Source organism: Ranitomeya variabilis, chromosome 5, assembly GCF_051348905.1.
Source record: "Ranitomeya variabilis isolate aRanVar5 chromosome 5, aRanVar5.hap1, whole genome shotgun sequence".
NCBI classification, from domain to species: domain Eukaryota; kingdom Metazoa; phylum Chordata; class Amphibia; order Anura; family Dendrobatidae; genus Ranitomeya; species Ranitomeya variabilis.
The window spans coordinates 675,365,899-675,381,944 of record NC_135236.1 but is presented as its reverse complement, the minus strand read 5'-3'; the positions used below and the strand labels follow the sequence as shown (position 1 = coordinate 675,381,944).

The 16,046-nt window shown below is 46.4% G+C and overlaps 5 protein-coding genes across 5 annotated transcripts; 2 read left to right on the top strand and 3 right to left on the bottom strand.

Annotated features, from left to right (window-relative positions):
- Window positions 1–2,168: 2,168 nt before the first annotated feature.
- Window positions 2,169–2,605, bottom strand: LOC143774062 (histone H2B 1.1-like). The gene has a single exon (XM_077261356.1). It carries the CDS (start codon window positions 2,584–2,586, stop codon window positions 2,206–2,208), a length of 381 nt encoding a protein of 126 aa, XP_077117471.1. The 5' UTR covers window positions 2,587–2,605; the 3' UTR covers window positions 2,169–2,205.
- Window positions 2,606–2,909: 304 nt separating this feature from the next.
- Window positions 2,910–3,321, top strand: LOC143774061 (histone H2A type 1-like). Its single transcript, XM_077261355.1, has one exon. It carries the CDS (start codon window positions 2,915–2,917, stop codon window positions 3,299–3,301), a length of 387 nt encoding a protein of 128 aa, XP_077117470.1. The 5' UTR covers window positions 2,910–2,914; the 3' UTR covers window positions 3,302–3,321.
- Window positions 3,322–12,788: 9,467 nt separating this feature from the next.
- On the bottom strand, window positions 12,789–13,154 carry LOC143774060 (histone H4). Its single transcript, XM_077261354.1, has one exon. It carries the CDS (start codon window positions 13,145–13,147, stop codon window positions 12,836–12,838), a length of 312 nt encoding a protein of 103 aa, XP_077117469.1. The 5' UTR covers window positions 13,148–13,154; the 3' UTR covers window positions 12,789–12,835.
- A 1,391-nt stretch (window positions 13,155–14,545) lies between these two features.
- LOC143774059 (histone H2B 1.1-like) lies at window positions 14,546–14,991 on the bottom strand. Its single transcript, XM_077261352.1, has one exon. The coding sequence runs from the start codon at window positions 14,970–14,972 to the stop codon at window positions 14,592–14,594; it is 381 nt and encodes a 126-aa protein (XP_077117467.1). The 5' UTR covers window positions 14,973–14,991; the 3' UTR covers window positions 14,546–14,591.
- A 289-nt stretch (window positions 14,992–15,280) lies between these two features.
- Window positions 15,281–15,684, top strand: LOC143774058 (histone H2A type 1-like). The gene has a single exon (XM_077261351.1). The coding sequence runs from the start codon at window positions 15,298–15,300 to the stop codon at window positions 15,682–15,684; it is 387 nt and encodes a 128-aa protein (XP_077117466.1). The 5' UTR covers window positions 15,281–15,297.
- The last annotated feature ends 362 nt before the right edge of the window (window positions 15,685–16,046 follow it).

Below are 16,046 nucleotides of genomic sequence, written 5' to 3'. Positions count from 1 at the left end.
TAGTGGTCCAGGGTACCTCTTTTCAAATTGAACTTACGGACGATTGAGTGCGTTTGTTTATTCGCGACATAAGCGATTTACGTAAATAACTTCTGAACTACACATAGACTTGATATTTTTTTTGGCAATAAATATTGTTCAGGACATTGAGCTGGTCATTTTGAGTGCTAGTAGTCCAGGGTACCTATTTTCAAATTGAACTTACGGACGATTGAGTGCGTTTGTTTATTCGCGACATAAGCGATTTACGTGAATAACTTCTGAACTACACATAGTTGATATTTTTTTTGGTAAATATTGTTCAGGACATTGATATGTTCATTTTGAGTACTAGTGGTCCAGGGTACCTCTTTTCAAATTGAACTTACGTACGATTGAGTGCGTTTGATTATGTGCGACAAAAGAGATTTATGTGAATAACCCAGGACCACAAGTAGGCAAAATAAACATCTCAAAGTCCTGATCAAAATTTTACCCAAACAATATCCACTCTATGTATAATTCCCCATGCATGGAAAATCGAATAGCTAACTAATAACTAATAGCTAACTGCCATACATGAAAATCGAATAACTAACTAATATCTAATAGCTAACTGCAGACTAACTTGAATCCGGTGGGATAAATCCATATTGTGCCTTATACCCCCATATACTGCCGTATAAATCCATATTGTGCCTTATACCCCCATATACTGCCGTATAAATCCATATTGTGCCTTATACCCCCATATACTGCCGTATAAATCCATATTGTGCCTTATACCCCCATATACTGCCGTGTAAATCAATATTGTGCCTTATACCCCCATATACTGCCGTATAAATCCATATTGTGCCTTATACTGCTGTATAAATCCATATTGTGCCTTATACCCCCATATACTGCTGTATAAATCCATATTGTGCCTTATACCCCCCATATACTGCCGTATAAATCCATATTGTGCCTTATACCCCCATATAGCGCTGTATAAATCCATATTGTGCCTTATACCCCCCATATAGCGCTGTATAAATCCATATTGTGCCTTATACCCCTGTATAAATCCATATTGTGCCTTATACCCCCCATATAGCGCTGTATAAATCCATATTGTGCCTTATACCCCCATATAGCGCTGTACACCCTCCGTACTGTGCTTTGCTCATGTAGCTCCTGTTATAGACAAGTGGGATTCAGACCTAGGAACAGATCAGTGATTGTGAGTTTATCATTGATCCGGAGCCTCCGCCGCTCTGGGGAGTGAAGGGCGCGTTATAGCAGAAAATGTAGAGAGAACAATGAGAAACTGCTGAAAATATCGCCAAGCAGTGAAGGAGTTAACAGCTCCTCTGCGCCTATTCCCAGGAGAGCACTGGAGTCAGACGGCACTAGGACCCCGCGCTCTGGGATAAGTGATAGGTGACAGCAGGAGGAGGTGCCGCCTTTTTAATATTTGATTTTTAACATGTGCCGCAAACTGGATTCCGTATTCTAGATGTTTCCCCTCTATAAATAGGGCCGGGTCCTCCCTCCCTCTGTACTGTGTGCCTTGTGTTACTCATGTCTATTGTACTTGTCTATATTCGCCCCTTTCATGTGTAAAGCGCCATGGAATAAATGGCGCTATATAAATGTATAATAATAATAATGGCATTGTAATGTCAATTTATTATCCTGCATAGTGGAGTCAATAGCAAAGGCTGACAGTGTACTCAGTCCCATCCACAAGGCCATTAGTGGTTACAAAAAAAAAAATTGGTCCTAACAATAACTTGCGGTCCCCACTGCTCCCACTACAGATCCCTGCAGTCCCCACTCCATATTGCATTTAATGTGCCATTTATAACACCAGTTTCCCATTTTTTTAGCCAGTTCTTCTCCCATCTGCATATATTCTATATTCCCAGGTTCTAGAACGCTGGTATAAGGCCGTTGTGTGGTTCAGTATAATCAGTCCAGATATCAAATTGGCTGCATCACAAACATCCAGATTGGCACTTACCTTCCCCTAGACACACAACGTTTGGGTTAATAGACATTTTTCAGTAATCCATACTGGTGGTCAGTCATTAAATACTTTCTTAAATACATTTTGCAGATCATCCCTTACAATGCCGGTCAGTGCAGCAGGACACAGACAAGCAGCCACAGCTCTGATGTAGACGGGGTGGGTAGCTCTTAGAAGAGCCTTTGGGTTGTGGGTGCAGAGCACGGAGCAGATCACTTGGCGCTGGTGTACTTGGTGACGGCCTTGGTGCCCTCAGACACGGCGTGCTTGGCCAGCTCTCCGGGCAGCAGCAGGCGCACAGCGGTCTGGATCTCCCGGGAGGTGATGGTGGAGCGCTTGTTGTAGTGAGCCAGGCGGGAGGCTTCCCCTGCGATGCGCTCAAAGATGTCATTGACAAATGAGTTCATGATGCCCATGGCCTTGGAGGAGATGCCGGTGTCAGGGTGGACCTGCTTCAGCACCTTGTACACATAGATGGCATAGCTCTCCTTCCTGGTCTTCCTCCGCTTCTTACCATCCTTCTTCTGAGTCTTGGTCACAGCTTTCTTGGAGCCCTTCTTGGCTGCTGGTGCAGACTTGGCAGGATCAGGCATGATGATAGCAAAATGTTCTCTTCACTGGAAAAAGAAATAATGATCCTGCTCCTCCCAGAGCGGCCGTATTTATAGACCGGCCATGCAAATGAGCAATGCTGTCAGATCGCTGTGCTATTGGGTGACAAAGTCATGTGACCAATGTAACGTCATGATCTACACCCACTGCAGCTCATTGGTGTTTCCACAAGCCTTGTTTGCAATAGTGACTTCAGATTCAGCCAATGGCAGGAGAGGAGGCGGGGCAGCAGCAGGTTATAGAAGGCGCAGGAGAAGCCATTATCACCACACAATAGAGTTCTCTGTTTGCTGATAACTGAGTGCAGTGATGTCTGGACGTGGCAAACAAGGAGGGAAGGTCCGTGCTAAAGCCAAGACCCGCTCATCCCGGGCAGGACTGCAGTTCCCGGTTGGTCGTGTGCACAGACTTCTCCGCAAGGGTAACTATGCTGAGAGGGTGGGCGCCGGTGCTCCGGTGTATCTGGCTGCTGTGCTGGAGTATCTGACCGCTGAGATCCTGGAATTAGCCGGCAATGCCGCCCGGGACAACAAGAAGACCCGCATCATCCCCCGACATCTGCAGCTGGCCGTGCGCAATGACGAGGAGCTGAACAGGCTGCTGGGTGGGGTGACCATCGCCCAGGGGGGCGTCCTGCCCAACATCCAGGCCGTGCTGCTGCCCAAGAAGACCGAGAGCAGCAAGAAGAGCAAGTGATCGACACTGACCCCGTATCATCCACACAACCCCAAAGGCTCTTCTAAGAGCCACCCACACCGTCACCACAAGAGCTGAAGCCGCTGATCTCTGGTGTGATGTTCTGTATTGATGTGTTATATGGCACAAACTTGGCATAACATTGGGGGATATAGCTGCAGTTAATCCTGTCTCCATAATTGCTTGGTAGAGTGGACATTATTGTGTAACTTCCATCATTGTGAAGTTTCATACATGTAATATTGTATCACTCCACATAAAACAATAAGGATAAGAGTCTTGTTCAGCCTGAAGGATCTGGAGGCGCTGGTGACCGATGGCTACATGCGGCTGTTCTTCTCTACATCCTATCTTCTGGAGTCGGAGCCTTCAGGGCGGCCAGAGCTGCCACTCTATGTATATATTCAGTGTGTGCAGGATATGGGGGGCAGTGTCATCATCAGGGGTCATAGGAAACACAACCTTCCATTATTAGGCTAAAATGTCATATAACCCAACAATCTCACTGCTATGTCATGTACCCCCATATAGTGCTTCATACCCTCTGTATAGTGCACTATACTGCCATATGCTGTGGTATACGTCCCTGTTAATCCATATTGTTCTGTAAATCCCCCATATAGTTGTAGACACCTGTATATGGCAAAATAGTGCTGTATTATCCCCATATAGTACCAAATACTCCTAGTATTTAGTGCTGCATATTGCCATATTGTGCTATATAGTTCTGAATATCATATCTATAGTGCTATATTATCATAATGGGCTTTACATATCATCACTATAGCTTTGTGTATGAGGCATATTGTTTATTGTGCTTATCTATATTTGCACCCTTTCACGTGTAAAGCACCATGGAATAAATGGCGCTATATAAATGTATAATAAAATACAGCACCGTATGGGGTGTGACTATGGAGGAATACTGTTCTATAGTGATATATACACTATATAGCACGACAGATATGTAGAATGTAAGCCCTCATGGAATCAATGGTGCTATAGAAATAATAAGGTATTCAGCAATATATGGGCATATAGCACAATATGGCAGTATACATATATACCATATAGTTATATACGCTCCATATCCTGCTGTTTATCCCCATATAGCACAATATGGCAGTATACAGCAATTAATACCTATTTTGCCATATTATTATTTAGTGTTATAGCGCCATTTATTCCATGGCGCTTTACAAGTGAGGAGGGGTATACATAATAAGAACAAGTACAATAATCTTAAACAATACAAGTCATAACTGGTACAGGAGGAGAGAGGACCCTGCCCGCGAGGGCTCACAATTTACGAGGGATGGGTGAGAATACAGTAGGCGAGGATAGAGCTGGTCATGCAGCGGTTTGGTGGATCGGTGGTTACTGCAGGCTGTAGGCTTGTCGGAAGAGGTGGGTCTTCAGACTCTTTTTGAAGGTTTCGATGGTAGGCGAGAGTCTGATGTGTTGTGGTAGGGTATGTGCACACGTTGCGGATTCTGCTGCGGAGTTTTCCGCAGCGGATTTGGAAAATCCGCAGTGCAAAACCACTGCGGTTTTCACTGCGGATTTTATCGTGGTTTCTTTTGCGGATTCCACTGCGGTTTTACAACTGCACTTTCCTATTGGTGCAGGTTGAAAACCGCTGCGGAATCCGCAGAAAGAATTGACATGCTGCGAAAAATAATCCGCTGCGTTTCCTCACGGAATTTTCCGCAGCATGTGCACAGCGTTTTTTTTTCCCCACAGGTTTACATGGTACTGTAAACTTAGGGAAAACTGCTGCGGATCCGCAGCAGAATCCGCAGCGTGTGCACATACCCGTAGAGGGTTCCAGAGTATGGGTGATACGCGAGAGAAATCTTGTATGTGATTGTGGGAAGAGGAGATAAGAGGGGAGTAGAGAAGGAGATCTTGTGAGGATCGGAGGTTGCGTGCAGGAAAGTACCAGGAGACGAGGTCACAGATGTATGGGTCTGTATGTACGTCAGTCTATAACACTATATAGGGGTATACAGAATATGGAGGGATATAAAGCACCATATGGCAGTATACGGCAGTCTATTGAGGCTATATAGAACGTAATTGCCTGGTACAGAGTATAATTGTATTATGTCCTCAATACACGTATTATATAGTATCACACTCCATATAGCGCTACATAACCCCATATAAAGCAGTATATACGGCCATAGGATGATCTTTCATCAAAAAGTATAATCTACATTCACATGGAATCTACCAGATCCACTCAGTCTGACAGGAGCCGCCGCCATGACACCACGTGTTACTGAGGAGAACAAAGAGCGGGAGAAACTATCAGCCGTTGGGCGGGAATTTCATATTCAGCGCTCAGCCAATCAGCACTCAGTAGGGCTATGGCTCCGCCCAGAGGGTCACTTCCCCCGCAGACACTTGGTGTTAACCCTTTAGTGTCCGATGTTTCCAGCTCCTGCAGAGCAGACTGCAGCCATCCGGGCACCGGGCGATCACCAGCCCCTCCCCCAGCAGCAGGAGCTGCGGCTTCTCCTCACATGTGGGCGGAGCACAGAACTGTTGGGGAGTTTGAATTTCCCGCACTTTTTCCTGTCATTTTCCCGCTTTTATCATGAGGATGTTACATCTAATCACAGACCGGAGTCCTCCCCGGATCAATGGCGACGGGAGACCGAGAGAAATCACTGAGATCATCACTGCTCAGGGGGGCAAAGGGTCATATCCTCTGTATACCCCCATATAGTGCTATATACCCTCCATATTCTGCTGTGTACCCCCATATAGTGCTATATACCCTCCATATCCTGCTGTATACCCCCATATAGTGCTATATACCCTCCATATCCTGCTGTATACCCCCATATAGTGCTATATACCCTCCATATACTGCTGTATATTCCCATATAGTGCTATATACCAGAGGTGTCAAACTGCATTCCTCGATGGCTGCCAACAGGTCATGTTTTCTGGATTTCCTTAGCATTCCACAAGGTGCTGGAATCATTCTGTGCAGGTGATTAAATTATCACCTGTGCAATGCAAGGAAATCCTGAAAACATGACCTGTTGGCGGCCCTCGAGGAATGCATTATGACACCTCTGCTATATACCCTCCATATCCTGCTGTATACCCCCATATAGTGCTAAATACCTTCCATATCCTGCTGTAAACCCTCATATAGTGCTATATACCCTCCATACTGTGCTTTGTTCATGTATCTCCATGTTGTTGGTCAGTTTCTCCATTAATGACAATGCAAGATTTAGACCTAGAAATAGATCAGTCTTTAGTTCATCATCGATCAGGAGCCTCCACCGGTTTGGGTAGCGGAGGGTGCGTAATATCAGGGGAATATAAGCAAGAAATTGCAGAGAACTCTGATCAGAACCAGCAGACACTGCTGAAAATTAACTGCTCATCTCTGCCTACAACCAGCAGAACACTGGAGGCAGAGGGCACTAGGACCCAGCGCTCTGGGAGAGAATGGGATTCAGTGAGAGGTGACTGAGCAGGAGGCCTCCATCCCATGTAATCTAATGGGCTCCACTAATGTCCTAACATCATTGTTAAGTGGAGCCGAAACTGGATCCCATGTTCTAGATGTTACTCCTCTATATCACTTGTGAGATCACATACATTTGGATCTTAGGATTTTTTTTTATTTTTATACACCAAAAAATCTTGTTTGCTTTTTGCAGCTGCTGCCTGACATTGAGTGCTGCTGCTTCGCTTACTTTTAAATAGAATACCCAAGTCCTTCTGTTCTGTAGTCCCGAGTATATTTCCATTTATTGTATGAGCAGCAATAGTATCACTCCATCCTAGGTGCGTTACTCTACATTTTTAAACCTCATCTGTCAAGTGTTTGTCCGTTCAGACGTCTTATCCAGATTGTTGTTGTTGTGTTGTCAAGGTCAGATTTTATTAAGGTACCTTCACACGAAGCGACGCTGCAGCGATAGCGACAACGATGCCGATCGCTGCAGCGTCGCTGTTTAGTCGCTGGAGAGCTGTCATACAGACCGCTCTCCAGCGACCAATGATGTCGAGGTCCCCGGGTAACCAGGGTAAACATCGGGTTGCTAAGCGCAGGGCCGCGCTTAGTAACCCGATGTTTACCCTGGTTACCAGCGTAAAAGTAAAAAAAACAAACACTACATACTCACCTGCGCGTCCCCCAGCGTCTGCTTCCTGACACTGACTGAGCTCCGGCCCTAACAGCACAGCGGTGACGTCACCGCTGTGCTTTCACTTTCGGGCCGGCACTCAGTAAGTGTCAGGAAGCAGACGCTGGGGGACGCGCAGGTGAGTATGTACTGTTTGGTTTTTTTACTTTTACGCTGGTAACCAGGGTAAACATCGGGTTACTAAGCGCGGCCCTGCGCTTGGTAACCTGATGTTTACCCTGGTTACCAGTGTAAAACATCGCTGGCGTCGTTGCTTTTGCTGTCAAACACAACGATACACAGCGATCGGACGACCAAATAAAGTTCTGGACTTTATTCAGCGACCAGCGACATCACAGCAGGATCCTGATCGCTGCTGCGTGTCAAACTAAACGATATCGCTAGCCAGGACGCTGCAACGTCACAGATCGCTAGCGATATCGTTACAAAGTCATTTCATGTGAAAGTACCTTTAGGCCATGTGCACACGTTCAGGATTTTTCATGTTTTTTTTCGCTATAAAAACGTGATAAAAACGCGAAAAAACGCTTACATATGCCTCCTATTATTTACAGGGTATTCCGCATTTTTTGTGCAAATGTTGCGATTTTTTCCGCGAAAAAATCGCATCGCGGAAAAAAAAGCAACATGTTCATTAAAAATGCGGAATTGCGGGGATTCCGCACACCTAGGAGTGCATTGATCTGCTTACTTCCTGCACGGGGCTGTGCACACCATGCGGGAAGTAAGCAGATTATGTGCGGTTGGTACCCAGGGTGGAGGAGAGGAGACTCTCCTCCACGGACTGGGCACCATATAATTGGTCAAAAAAAAGAATTAAAATAAAAAATAGTCCTATACTCACCCTCTGATGGCCCCCGAAGTGTTCCCGCCTCTCCGGTGCATGCTCTCTCTTCGGTTCCTATAGATGGTGTGGTTCAGGACCTGTGATGACGTCGCTGTCTTGTGATTGGTCGCGTGACCGCTCATGTGACTCACGCGACCAATCACAAGCCGCGACATCATCACAGGTCCTGAACCACACCGGCTCGGAACGGACGCCGCTGAGGAGATGTCTGGGTGAGTATAACCATTTTTTTATTTTTTTTATTTTTAAACATTCTATCTTTTACTATAGATGCTGCATAAGCAGCATCTATAGTAACAAGTTGGTCACACTTGTCAAACAGTATGTTTGACAAGTGTGACCAACTTGTCAGTCAGTTTTCCAAGAGATGCTACAGATCGCTTGGAAAACTTTAGCATTCTGCAGGCTAATTACGCTTGCAGAATGCTAAAAAAAAGCGAAAAAAACGGAAAAAAAATGCAAAAAAAAAAATGTTGATTTCTTGCAGAAAATTTCCGGTTTTCTTCAGGAAATTTCTGCAAGAAATCCGGACGTGTGCACATACCCTTATACTACATAGATTGGTGTCAAAGTCTGATACTTTACTCAATCCCACCCACAAGGACAGTTTCAAAAGAATTACCCCTAACAGATCCTTGTGGTCTTCATGGGTGTCTTCGGGATCAGTGGAAGAGGTGGAAAAGCTTACAGCAGACCTTCCCCCCAATGTTGAGACAAAGCGTCGACTCCTACTGCCCCCTCCAGGGGACTGAGAGAAAAAAAATGCTCTGGTCTTTGCATTTGCATTGGTGGCAAAAAGATCCACTTGAGGTGTTCCCCACTGTTGGCACAGACTGTTGAATACTTCTGGATTTAATTCCCATTCTCTGGGATCTACTGGTGTTCTGCTCAAAAAATCTGCCATCTGATTCCTGGCCCCTTCCAGGTGAACTGCCGAGATGGATCTGACAGATTTCTCTGCCAATTTGAAAATCTGGTCTGCTAGGTGCTGTAGAGGTGGATGCCTCGGGTCTCCCTGGTGTCTTTGGGTATGTGTCCTGTTATGACCCCAATGGCAGAGGATCTCAGAGGTTACAACAAAGTCTGCAAACACAAAAAACCAGCTTATAGGGAAGTGGTAACTAGGCTGACCGTATACCTGATCCTAGCACAACAACTAGCAGTAGCCGGGGAACGGACCTACGTTGATTCTAGACGTCTCGCGCCAGCCGGAGAACTAACTAACCCTATAAGGGAAACTAAGACCTTTCTTGCCTCCAGAGAAAAGACCCCAAAGTTGGATACAAGCCCCCCAACAAATAATAACGGTGAGGTAAGAAGAAAAGACAAACGTAAGAATGAACTAGGTTTTAGCAAAGAGAGGCCCACTGACTAATAGCAGAATATAGGAAGATGACTTATACGGTCAGCAAAAAACCCTATCAAAATATCCACGCTGAATATTCAAGAACCCCCGAACCGACTAACGGCGTGGGGGGAGAATATCAGCCCCCTAGAGCTTCCAGCAATATCAGGAATCACATTTTGTACAAGCTGGACAAAAATAAGAACAATGCAAATAACCAAAAATAAGGAAGCAGGACTTAGCTTATCTTGCAAAGAACGAGGACCAGCAGACAGGAGCAAACAGAAATGAACAACGATGCCAGGCACCAGACTGAGAATCCAGGAAGTTTAAATAGCAACACCCCTGGCCTAACGAACCAGGTGGGTACCAAGCTGGGGAAAGACAATCCCAGTGTCATACCACTAGTGACCACAAGAGGGAGCCAAAAAGTATAGTTCACAACAGTGTCCACGTTCAGGAAACGCTGCGTTTTTAATGTAGCACTGAGCCGCAGCGTCAAAAACGCAGCGTCCAGATGTTACAGCATAGTGGAGGGGATTTAATGAAATCCCGTCTCCACTGTGCATTAAAAAACGCATGCGTTTTTCCCACGAAAACGCACATGCGGTGCGTTTTTTCAGAACGCAGCATGTTGCTACAATGAGCAAAACACGCGGGAACACCCCAGGTGACCTGCCAGTGACCTCAGGTGCATTTTTGGTCAGGATTTTACCTGCATAAAATCCTGACCAAAGCCTGAAGCAAACCTAAATGTGGACACATACCCTTAGGAATGCCACCGCTGTCACGTTGTCGGACAGTATCCTTATGTGTCTGTCTCTGGCTTGTGACCGGGCCTGGTAAGCACCTTCCAGATTGCATACAGTTCCCTCAAATTTGATGACTTTTCGGACATCTCTGGACTCCACTTCCGCCTTGGTAGTATGTCCTTCCTATGTGTCTGCCCCATCCGAACTGACTGGCGTCTGTGGTAATGGTGACACAGGGATAGAGGACCCATGGAACTCCCACCTTCAGGTTTTCCGGTCTGGTCCACCAGGCTAGAGATTTCTTTCCTGAAGGAGAAATTATTATTATTATTATTAATTTATATAGCGCCATTTATTCCATGGCGCTTTACATGTGAAATATGGGGCAAATATAGACAAATACATTAAACATGAGCAAAAACAAGGCACATGGGTACTTAAAGAGGGAGGACCCAGCCCGCGAGGGCTCACAGTCTGCAGGGGATGGGTGATGATACACTAGGAGAGGGTAGAGCTGGTTATTATCTTCTTCTCCAGAGAATCCTGTCTCCTGTTCCAAGATCTCAAGATCTCTTTCTGTAACCCCTGAGAGTGAATGTTCTGAACGTACAGATTTAATATATGGCCGAGATTCTGCATTACACTCAGGGGTATGGGGAACATAACCACACCAGGTGCTGGGGGAGGAGCTGGTGATCGCCCTGTGCCCGGATGGCTGCAGTCTGCTCTGCAGGAGCTGGAAACATCGAACACTAAAGGGTTAACACCAAGTGTCTGCAGGGAAGTGACCCTATGGGCGGAGCCATAGCCCTACTTAGTGCTGATTGGCTGAGCACTGAATATGAAATTTCCGCCCAACGGCTCATTGTTTCTTTCTTCTTTGTTCTCCAATCTCCTCAGTGTAACACTTGGTGTCATGGCGGCTGCTGCTGTCAGGCTGAGTGGATCTGATAGATTCCTCACTATGGGGCAAGCTGTGTATACAGCATATGGCGGTATATACCGCGGTATATGGGGGTCACACACCCCTATATTGAGTACGGGAGGCTATTCACTTTTTTAAGGTTCCCTCCCGCTGTAAATAATGGCAGGATTATACCCACTGTGCCAACCTGACATTATACCCATCTGTGGCCCGAAGTCATTTACCCATTTCAGTGACGCCTTTCGGGACCCACTTTGCCCATGTTCCTGTCAGTTTTCCCATTTGTGTCGCTGTTCTCACATGTGTTACATCCGGGCTCTTTGGGAACTGGAGACATCAGGCACTAATGGGTTAACACTAAGTGTCGGGATTGGCTGAGCACTGAATATGAAATTCCTGCACAATGGCCGGTAGTTTCTCCCGCTCTTTTTTCTCCGTGTAACACGTGGGGGGCGAGTAGATCTGGTATATTCCGCACTGACTATATTATACTGTTTGGGCTTGTAAAACACATCATATGGGGGTTACCCTTATTAATTTTCCTCACTTATTGAGCACCTTACAGACGTGCTCATTAGGGCTCACAATCTACATTCTCCATCATTAAGGTTTTGGAGTGAGGAACCCATGTAATCACGGGGAGGAAAACCAACTCCTTGCAGATGTTGTCCTTGGTGGGATTTGTATCCTCTGCTCCGTGCTCTGCACCCACAACCCAAAGGCTCTTCAATGATCCACCCTCCCCGTCTACATCATTATTCCTTCTTCATTTTCAGCTTAAAAACTGATATTTTGTCCATGTTTTCATTTGGAATTGAGTGTGCAGCTCCCAGCGCCTCTGTATATATGGAAATAAAGGCTATTGTGAGGATTCAGCTTTTGTCTGCTATTATTTTGTGCACAATGTAACTTTCTGCTTATTTAGACTCACACAGGATTATATAGACAGGTATGCAAATTAATTGTAAGTATTCAGGGTGATCCTGACAAGCACAATGGATATGGCCTGCCGTCATACAGAGTCCAGAACTTGTTCTTCAAGGTTGGGGGATGCTTGGAGAAAAATCCATGTACATGATTAATTCAGGGAACAAGGTGGAAGACAAAATGGTTTCCTTCACAATCCCATTCATCTAGTGCCGGATACACAAATTGTGCTATTGATGCCTATAAGCTTTCCACACTGTACTGTATACCCTCCATATAGCGCTGTATATTCCTGATATTCTGTTCTTCCCCAAATATTGCAGTATACAACACATGAACACCACATAGTACTATGGCTCCACCCCAACACAGCACCAGATTACATAACCCCCAAGACCCTCAGTGTTAACCCATTAGTGCCTGCAATGTTTCCAGCTGCAGTCATCCCAGCACAGTACTATCAGCAGCCCCTTCCTCTTCCCCAGCAGCTGTAGCTTCTCCTCAGAAGATGTGGGTGGCTCTTAAAAGAGCCTTTGTGTTGTTTTAGAAGAACAGAGACCTTAACCTCCGAAGCCGTAGAGAGTGCGGCCCTGGCGCTTCAGCGCGTACACCACGTCCATGGCGGTGACGGTCTTCCTCTTGGCGTGCTCGGTGTAGGTGACAGCGTCACGGATCACATTTTCCAAGAAGACTTTCAGGACACCACGAGTCTCCTCGTAAATGAGGCCAGAGATGCGCTTGACGCCTCCCCTGCGAGCGAGACGGCGGATGGCAGGCTTGGTGATGCCCTGGATGTTATCGCGGAGAACCTTCCTGTGTCGCTTCGCACCGCCCTTCCCCAGACCTTTCCCTCCTTTGCCACGACCAGACATCTTCCAAGTAGTCAGCAGAAAACTATGGCTAATGAGTGCACAGTCCTCCTTTATATAGTCCGTGAGTGGACCAGAAAGAGAACTGTAGCAATGACACGTTTCCAGGGCAGGGATGTAAATTAATTTGCATTCTCAGCTCCGCCCCTTCCTCTGCTGATTGGCCGAGTGCAGAACTGTTAGTGATTTTGAATTTCCCGCTTATTTCGTTATTTTCCAGCTTCTACCATGATGACCCTAAAAATAGTCAGAAACCCGATTCCTCTCCCCAGTGACCTCCTGCTCGGAGTGATTACAATGTGAGACACAAATCTGGAGATCAGTCTGTCAATTATAGTGCTGTATTCTCACCATCCACATAGTAGTGTATAACCTTTATTTTTTATTTTGCTCTAATTATTGTATTATTGTTTAAGTTGTTACTTATGACTGTTGTGTTTGAAACTGTTAAACTGTAAAATGCTGCGGAATATGTTGGCGCTATGTAAATTATATACTACTGTATTCCTCCATGTAGTGCTATAAACCCTCAAAGTGCTTTATACCCTCCGTATTGTGCTCTGCTCACATAGCAGCAGCGCCTGTGTCAAGAAAGATACTGCTCCATTAATGATGTGAGATTCAGACCTACAAATAGATCATTCTTTGGGAGCTTATTGACCATGTGCCTTCAGCTGTTTGCAGAGCAAATGGTGTGTAATATCAGAGGAATATCAGCAAGAACATTCAGAGAGCTCCAATGAGATTTAAGAGAAACTGCTGGAAACATCACTAACACTGAAAGCCCTTAAACAGCCCATCTCCACCTATTGTCTGCAGAACAATAACCAGAGAACTAGGACTCCGCACTCTGGGAGAACAGGATTGTGACTGAAGTCCAATTGGGGCAGCACGGTGGCACAGTGGATAGCAGCTTTGCAGTGCTGGACTCCTGGGTTCAAGCCCCATGAAGGGCAACATCTGCAAAGAGTTTGTATGATCTCTCCGTGTTTGCGTGGGTTTCCTCCACGCACTCAGGTTTCCTCCCACATTCCAAAGACATACTGATAGGGAATTTAGATTGATAATGTGTGCAAACTAAAGCGCTTCAGAATATGTTAGCGCTATATAAAAATAAAGATTATTATAATAGGGCATTAATAGTGGCCTGCATCTGCCCTTTTATGGCCAGACCATTCCCAACATTTCACATCCGCTCTATAGCTCACTATCAACATCATAATTATCCCCATCTTTATATCACCTTCCTCTAATCCCCCTCCTGGCTTGTGCTCTAAGATCAGAAACAGAGCCTCCTCTGAGCCTCTGAACAAATGAGATGCCGGCCAGTGCAGCCACAAGTTCCCCATTGAAAAGAGTAGAACAAAAGCATCCACAGCTCTGATGTAGACGGGGTGGGTGGCTCTTAGAAGAGCCTTTGGGTTGTGGGTGCAGAGCACGGAGCAGATCACTTGGCGCTGGTGTACTTGGTGACGGCCTTGGTGCCCTCAGACACGGCGTGCTTGGCCAGCTCTCCGGGCAGCAACAGGCGCACAGCGGTCTGGATCTCCCGGGAGGTGATGGTGGAGCGCTTGTTGTAGTGAGCCAGGCGGGAGGCTTCCCCTGCGATGCGCTCAAAGATGTCATTGACAAAGGAGTTCATGATGCCCATGGCCTTGGAGGAGATGCCGGTGTCAGGGTGGACCTGCTTCAGCACCTTGTACACATAGATGGCATAGCTCTCCTTCCTGGTCTTCCTCCGCTTCTTACCATCCTTCTTCTGAGTCTTGGTCACAGCTTTCTTGGAGCCCTTCTTGGCTGCTGGTGCAGACTTGGCAGGATCAGGCATGATGATAGCAAAATGTTCTCTTCACTAGAAAAGAAATAATGATCCTGCTTCTCCCAGAGCGCCCGTATTTATAGACCGGCCATGCAAATGAGCAATGCTGTCAGATCAATGTTCTATTGGGTGAGAAAGTCATGAGACCAATGTAAACGTCATCAACTCCACCCACTGCAGCTCATTGGTGTTTCCACAAGTCTTGTTTCCATTGGTGACTTGAGATTCAGCCATTGGCAGCAGAGGAAGAGGGAGAGCAGCAGCTTTTAAAAGGTGCAGCCTGCAGCACTCACACAATAGAGTTTTCGCTTTGCTGATATCTGTGAGTGCAGTGATGTCTGGACGCGGCAAACAAGGAGGGAAGGTCCGTGCTAAAGCCAAGACCCGCTCATCCCGGGCAGGACTGCAGTTCCCGGTTGGTCGTGTGCACAGACTTCTCCGCAAGGGTAACTATGCTGAGAGGGTTGGCGCCGGTGCTCCGGTCTATCTGGCTGCTGTGCTGGAGTATCTGACCGCTGAGATCCTGGAATTAGCCGGCAATGCCGCCCGGGACAACAAGAAGACCCGCATCATCCCCCGACACCTGCAGCTGGCCGTGCGCAATGACGAGGAGCTGAACAGGCTGCTGGGTGGGGTGACCATCTCCCAGGGGGGTGTCCTGCCCAACATCCAGGCCGTGCTGCTGCCTAAGAAGACCGAGAGCAGCAAGAAGAGCAAGTGATCAACACTGACCCTGTATCATCCACACAACCAAAAGGCTCTTCTAAGAGCCACCCACACCGTCACCACAAGAGCTGACGCCGCTGATCTCTGGTGTGATGTTCTGTATTGATGTGTTATATGGCACAAACTTCGCATAACATTGGGGGATATAGCTGCAGTTTATCCTGTCTCTATAATTGCTTGGTACAGTGGGCATTATCGTGTAATTTCCATCATTGTGAAGTTTCATACATGTAATATTGTATCACTCCACATAAAGCAGTAAGGATAAGAGCCTTGTTCAGCCTGGAGGTGCTGGTGACCGGAGGCTTGATGGCTACATGCAGCTGTTCTTCTCTACATCCTATCCTCTGGAGTCGG